At 48.4% G+C, this 7,514-nt stretch overlaps 1 protein-coding gene across 1 annotated transcript; it reads right to left on the bottom strand.

Moving 5' to 3' along the window:
* Positions 1–240: 240 nt before the first annotated feature.
* GP5 (glycoprotein V platelet) lies at positions 241–2,270 on the bottom strand. Its single transcript, XM_023750542.1, has one exon. The coding sequence runs from the start codon at positions 2,268–2,270 to the stop codon at positions 645–647; it is 1,626 nt and encodes a 541-aa protein (XP_023606310.1). The 3' UTR covers positions 241–644.
* Between the last annotated feature and the right edge of the window lie 5,244 nt (positions 2,271–7,514).

The raw sequence follows: 7,514 nt of genomic DNA, 5'->3' as shown, positions 1-7,514 counted from the left end.
CTGCACTCCTGGAGGGAAGGCCTGGCTCTTTTCTCTCTCCGCCCATCACAGAGTAGGCCTACTTTGCAAACCTGCGCTGAGTGAATGGAGCCCCACACTCTCCCAAACAGCCCACAGACATACAAACAGTGAGAACAAAAGTAGGACAAGGGAAAGAACTGGAAGAGTTCTGCTTTGCAAACAAAAGTAAATAAAGAGAACAATCCCTCCTTGCCCCAGGAAAAGCCACTATCACTTGGATCATGTGTATTCATTTTATTCATTTATTGCACATTTGCCAGACAGGAGCCAGACCGCGGCCTGGAGGTGGCTGACTCGCCCGCACCCTCCCTTCCTCAGTAAACTCTGAAGGTAGCCCTTTCTCCACCGGCAGGGGGCGCACAGAGATGAGGTGAACACAACCCACATTCCCAGGCCCCCACGGTGAAGGATGAAGCAAAGCAAGCAGTCACAATTCACACGTAAAGGCAATTCTAGGAAAGGGGAGGGAGGAGGAGGAGACAGAGAGGTGGGTGTGAGGGCAGAGGGGCGGGCGGCAGAGACAAGAGAAAGGAAGACGGAGGCAACCTGTCTGGATTCTCCCAGAGTCACATCTAACAATACTCTGGTCGCCTTCTCATTCATTACAAGGTTTTCCCGTTGACTCAGACCAGAGCTCTCTCTCTGATTAATTTTCGGAAGAGCCGGCAGAGTTTAATCATAGCAAACACAATGACCCCGGTTATTACGGCCTGAGCGGCTAAAAGCAGAATATAAAGACCCCAGAACAGGCTCTGGTCCTGACCCTGGCCCTCGGCCACCGGCTGGGCCCGCGCCCAGGGCTCTGCGCTGGTCGGCACCCAGGCTGGGCGATCGCGGGCCACGGGCAGGGCCGGCCAGGTGGGGGCGAGAGGGTGGGGAGGCGGCCCCCCCGTGCTCGGGCACCCCAGGTCACCGTCCCGACAGGGCCTGCAGCAGCAGGCCCAGGGCGTTGCCCTTGGGCACCGCGGGGCCTCCTCCGCGCGGCCCACGAGGCCGGGGTGCTGTCTCAGCCAGGCCAGGAACGGCCGCAGGTCGCAGTCGCAGCGCCAAGGATTGTGCCCCAGCAGGACCTCCGCCAGCCCGGGCAGGTCCTCAAACACGTCGCCCGGCAGCGTCTGCAGCAGGTTGTGCTCGAGCCGGACCTGCTCCAGGCTGCGGAGGTCGCGGAAGAGCCCGCGGGGCAGGGCCCGCAGCGCGTTGTGGCTGAGCGACAGCTGGCGCAGCTGGCCGAGGCCCCGGAAGGCGCCCTCGGGGAGCGCTCCCAGGCGCGGGTTCAGGGTCAGCCCCAGGGCCCGCAGGCCGCTCAGGTTGCGGAAGGCGGCGTCGGGCAGGGTGCGCAGCTGGGTGCGGTTCAGCCACAGCCCCCGCAGGCCCGCCATCTCCCCGAAGAGCACGCCCGGGAGCTCCTCCAGCGGGTTCTCATCCAGCGCCAAGAAGGTCAGATTGTGCAAATGGAGAAAGAGTGCAGAGGGCAGGGACCGCAGCTGGTTTCTGGAAAGAGTTAAAATACGCAGGTCGCGGAGCTGGTCGAAAGCCCCGGGCGCGAGGGAGTGGAGGCGGTTTCTGTCGAGCCGCAGCTCGGCCAGGGCGCGCAGGCTGCGCAGTAGCCCCGCGTCCAGAGAGACGAGCCGGTTGGAGTGGAGCACCAGTCTCTCCAGCTTAGCCTGTGCTCCGAGCAACCCCTGCGGCAAGTGAGTCAAATTGTTTCCCGATACATCCAGCACCCTCAGGTTCCCCAGGTGCGCGAAGAGGCCGGCGGGGAGGGCAACGAGTTGATTGTTGTTCAGAAGGAGTTGCTGCAGGTTAACCAGGTTCCGAAACAGGTTTTGGTCAATGCGCGTTAGCTCATTGTGGCTCAAGAACAACTGTTCCAGGAGCACCAGCTGGTCGAAGAGGGAGCCTGGAAGATCCGGGATTTGGTTGCGCGACAACCTCAGGGTTTTTAGGTTTATCAGGTCGTTGAAGGCGCCGGGGGCGACGGCGGAAATGTGGCTGTCGGCCAGTAAGAGGCGCTGCAGGACCGTCATGCCGCGGAAGCTGTCACTCCGCAGGGTGCCGCGGTCCATGCGGTACAGCATGATGACCGTGAGGTTGGTGGGCAGGCCGAGCGCGGCGATGCGCTCTACGTCGACCCCTGAGCACTGCACCGCGTCCCGGACGAAGCAGCTGCAGGCGGGCGGGCAGGGGAAGGGGACTGGCTGCGCGTGCAGGAGCGCGAGCACCGCGCACAGCAGGGCGGCCCTCAGCATGTCGGACGCCTGTGGACAACACACAAGGGCAAACGTTCGAGTGCGCTCTTGTAACCCTGGGCATCTAACGTTGCAGAGGCAGGATTCTTTCGCCAGGATTATCACTGCCTCTGTAATCCATAGACAAGTAAGTCTCCCGCTTTGCTTAGGGGGGCAGATTTTCCTGGGTGGTAAAAAGACATTCATTCGTTCTACACTCCCATGTCTCATTCTTTTGTTTTGCTGATTTTCCACTCTCAGTGCAAAGCATGGAAAGGAAAGTGTTTGCAAGCCAGAGAAAAGCCAATTCTTTACGTAGAGAGAACTCACTGAATAATTATTCTCACATTCAGGCTCCAGATTTCGCAGAGCAGTGCCCACTGTGAACATAGCTCTGCTCTTGACTCTATCCTTACCCAGGGGTGGTTGTAACCAAGTCACGGAGGGAACAGCAAAGTGTTCAAATGACAGCCACCACCTGATTCCTTTGGTCACAACCATGTTATATCTGCAATACCAACTCCTCTACTACAACAATGGACACCTCCCCGCCCCCAAATAGCGAACACCCTCAGCCACACTGGGAAACGCAGGTAGTAATACTTACCACTCTATGCCAGGCGTTCTTCCCAGCACTTTATTTGAATCCATTCATTTCATCTTTACCTAACCCTATGAGATACATACTATTACTCTCCCCAAAGAATGAAGAAACGAAGGCATGGGAAGTTTAATCCTACAGACCTGAGGCCCTGAACCTAACTGTCCCCTATACCTGGGCTCCTGAGCATTAAAGAGAAAAAACCAACATGATATAGAAAAATGTTAGTTACATGCAAACAAGTGGTTAGAATAAGGTGGAACTTGGAGACATTGTAGAAAATAGGTCTACCTTTCATCTACCTTTCATCTAGCGCCAATATTCCACCTTTGTGTGGAAATTACCAAAAAATCGGTACAGCGGTCTGGTAGGGTTAAGGAACTTAACCAGGGTCACAGAGCTAGAATTGGAGAGTAGTATATCTGATTGAACCATAAATAAGAAGCTATCATTTCTAAGATGTTTAAAAATTAATACTTCTGCCATTGAATCATCTGTGAAATACACACAGTAATACTAATCTGCCAAAACGTTTCCCCAGTGTAATTTTACACAAATCGTTTCTTGTAGCTACCTATTATTTCTTATGCACACATGAACTCACCAAGCCCTCCAGTTGCCCGTACTAATTTTAAAGCATTTGGCCTTACCTGAAATGGTACTGCACCCCAAAGCAACTGAAAGGCTTACAGCCTCGCCTGTGATTCGGCACTTTCCAAAGGAAAAGGGCGGTACCCCTGCATCCTCAGGATAAAGACTTTAACAGAATAAAAGTCATGGAAAGGGCCCTATCTCAGAAGGCATATTCGGGATTTTTAATGACAAATATTTTCAAACTGAAAGCAACTATATATAACCTAGATCCTACTGTCAAGGCTGAATGACAAGAGCAGGAGAGAGAAGTTTCTCCATAAATGGCACAAAGTAACTCTGTAGCTAGAAAAGCTTAGTGATACATTGCAGCTGCCACACCCCTGGAGGGGCCAGGCTTCCTCCCAGCTTCCTTTTCATGCCACAGTTCTCTAGTCCAGCTCCCCTCCTCCTTGGGTGAATAATAAGGCTAAGACTACCCTCAAATGCTCCACTCAATTTCTTTTTAGAAATAATAAGGCTGAAAATATTCTCAAAGATGTTCAATTAGGCATCACCGGGTGAGTTGAAGGGTGTTCACATGTTCAGTTTCACTTAGGACTGTCAAGCGGCCTCCCAAAGCAGCTGTACCAGTACATGCTGCCACCTGCAGTGTGGGACGTCCCTGTGCTTCACAGCTCTGCCCATACTTGGAATTGATCTTCTAAATGTATTTTTCGCAATTAATGTGAAATGATTGTCAGTGTGGTTTTTAATGAACTCGAGCCTCTTTTCATATTTTAAGGGCCACTTCATTTTCTGAGAAATTCAGTTTTCTTTTGCCCTTTTGTCTATATGCAAAATATGTATGCTTCTGTCTTTAAAAAAACTGAATTATAGGCATTTTAATATATTCTGGATATGAATCCTTTGTTGGTTATAGGTGTTAAGAATATCAACTAATTTGTGATTTGCCTTTTCACCTTCTGTATGAGGTCTTTTGACATAAGTCTTGTGGTAGGCAGTTATCAATCTTTTCTAATTTGTGATTTTTGTGTCTATTAAAATAAATCCCCCCTTTCCCCCAAAATCAGAAAACTATTTCCCTATAATGCCTTAAGTTTATAGCTTTGCCCTCCACTTTTAGGTCTATTTAATCCATCTAGAGTTGGTTTTTGTGTACGATGTGAGTAGAGTCCAGTTTATTTTTCCCATTAGGATAACCAGCTGTCCTGGCCCTGTGTATGTAAATCCCTTCTTCCCTGGGCGCTAGTGTCAGCGCTGCCAGGAACCAGCACCTCATCAGTGTGTGGGTCTGTGGGTCTGTTTCTGAGCTGTTTGAAAACCCTGCACCGTACCCCACACTGAAATAACTTTTAATGTTACTAGACATTTTCATACTACATTGGTGGGCATATAAATTGGGGCAAACTTTTCAGAGAAAAATTTAGTAGTATCAACCAAATTTAAAATATGCATATTCTGTGTCCAGCCATTCCACCGATAAAAATACACTCCATGGATATGCTCATTTAGGTATGTGCACAAAAACACTTACTGTGGAATTGTAACAGAGAAAGAAACAAAAATCTAAATGACCATCAACAGGGAACAAGTTGTTTAAATTATGGTACACCCGTGCCGTGGGATGCCTTGCAGACTTTAGAGTGAGTAAGGTTGAGCTCCAAGTGCTGACAGATACACTAAATGACAGAAAGCAAGGGCAGCAGAGCATATGCAATGGGATTCCACTTGTGTAGCATTTAAAAATATATATATTTACATGAGGATATATACATATTTTTTTCCTACAGTGATACACCAAGAAACTTTAGTATTCATCTTTTGGGGGAGAAGCCAGGGAACAGGTGGACTTTCTTACATACCTTTCTGTGGGGTTTAAATTTTTACTAAATATGCTTATATCACAATTGTATTTTAAAAATTTTAATGCAAAAATAAAGTGAATTGGAAGGGAAATGGCATCATTAAGGAAAAAAACATAAGGATAAAGGTATTAAAACACACTAGAGAAAGTCAAGGCTTGAATTGTGAAAGAATAAACATTAACCTCTGGAATCATTGAATGGAGTGGTACAGAAATGGTCCTTAAATTATTTCATCCTGGTTGAGAAAAACTTCCTGATCCATGACATTTGCAGATGTGGAAAAAGCACTGAAATCCAAGCAGCGTTTGGAGCCAAATGTAGTTAAAGCCCAGTAAATGCTGTACTGACTGAAGTTACCTCTAAGTCATGAAGTCCTAAAGCACAGGGGAAGTCACTCCCTCTGCCAGAGATCATGGGCCGTCTTTTAGCTCCAATCAAGGGAAGGAACTGAGCCCAGAACACATGCCGTGGTGGCGTAGTGAGTCAGACATGCATAGGCACACCGAGCGAAAGGCCCTTTGCCTAGGAAAATGCCGGGGAGCCAATGTGATGGAGAGATTGGGAAGAAGTACTGTGGACTAATCGGTGACTTGGAGTCAAATTCCAGCGAAGCTTCTTTAGTCTATTTCCCCAGGAAGACCTCCAAGTTTTGTTCTTTGAAGAGAGCAGGGCATTCTGATTGCCCAAGAAGGGAGAACTGGGTCCAGAGCAACACTGTGAGTCCATCCACTGAACAAATAAACACGGTGCCGGAATCATTTTGAGCAATGAAGTTGACGGCTCTAGTGTTCAAGTCTTTGGAGCTGGGATCTACGAAACAGGTTGGAAATCTGCTGTCCTAATAGCTTCTGTGTAAGTCACAGAGCCCTGGACTATGGGGTTTGGTCATTTAAAAGCAGGTGTCTGCCTGGATGCGACATGCTTTTCTTCCCCCATAGGGGACACAGAGGCTGGGCACAGCAGGAGTAACACCTGCAGAGTAACCACAACCACAACTATGAACAGGGACAGTCTCATTCAAACTCACAGAATTCCTTCTGTCCTTCCCTGCAGTGTACGCTAAGAATAAAGCAACTGGCAGTAAGGGGGGAAGAGGAAGGAAAGATAAGAGGAACTGTGCCCACATCAGCAGGCTGTGGGGACATGATCATTTGCTATACAAACCACAGTGCATGGAAGAACTTGAGCTCAAACTGGTGTTCATACCACCCAAATTCATCAGATCACAGCCAGCCACACAGCCCATAGCCGAGGATGCATGTCTCCTGCAGAACCTGCCATACTAGAAAACACCTTCCCAAGCACAAAGGCCCAACACAAATCTGCCTTCTCTGGGATTTCTATGGCCAGCAGTCAGCTCCACAGCTTCTCTCCCCTTGGAGGGCTCCTTTGGCACCCACAGATACCACTTCACTTCAAACGCACCATGTCTTACACGGTATTAGCTTTTGATCTTCCCAAGTATTAATAGACTAACTCCCTAATTTTATAGTTCACCATTTCCCTCAGACCTCCTGACACTTAACATTTGGCTCTACATTGTATGTGACTGATAGGTTTCCACAGATGGTCACAGACAAAAGTGTGGAATGCTGTATTTATTTCCTTCAAAAACCCAAAGTTAGCCCGGCTGTGGGGCTCAGTGGTTGTGTCAACCTAGGAACCAGGTGGTCACAGTTTGATTCCCAGTCAGGGCATATGTCTGGGTTGTAGGCTCAATCCCTGATTGTGAAGGAGGCAGCCAATCAATGATTCTCATCATTGATGTTTCTTTTTTTTAATTGTTAAAAAATATATTTTTATTTCAGAGAGGAAGAGAGAGGGAGAAAAATAGAACCATCAATGATGAGAATCATTAATTGGCTGCCTCCTGCACACCCGCCTCTGGGATCGAGCCCACAACCCAAGCATGTGCCCTGACCGGAATTGAACCATGACCTCCTGGTTCATGGGTTGATGCTCAACCACTGAGCCACCGTGGCCGGGCGCCATCATTGATGTTTCTTTCTCTCTCTCTCTCTCTCTCTCTCTCTCCCTCCCTTCATCTCTGAAATAAATAAAAACATCTTTTAAAAAACAACAAAAAAAACAACCCCAATGTTATAAAAGAAAAAGGAAATGGGAAAGTATTAAGCAGGAAAATAAACCCATTTAACTAAAAAGGAAACATGTATAAAGACACAGAAAGAAAAATATATCTATTTT

This window comes from Myotis lucifugus, unplaced genomic scaffold (genome assembly GCF_000147115.1).
Source record: "Myotis lucifugus unplaced genomic scaffold, Myoluc2.0 scaffold_14, whole genome shotgun sequence".
Classification (NCBI taxonomy): domain Eukaryota; kingdom Metazoa; phylum Chordata; class Mammalia; order Chiroptera; family Vespertilionidae; genus Myotis; species Myotis lucifugus.
The sequence above is the reverse complement of the archived record's forward strand: the minus strand, read 5'-3'. Positions and strand labels throughout refer to the sequence as shown.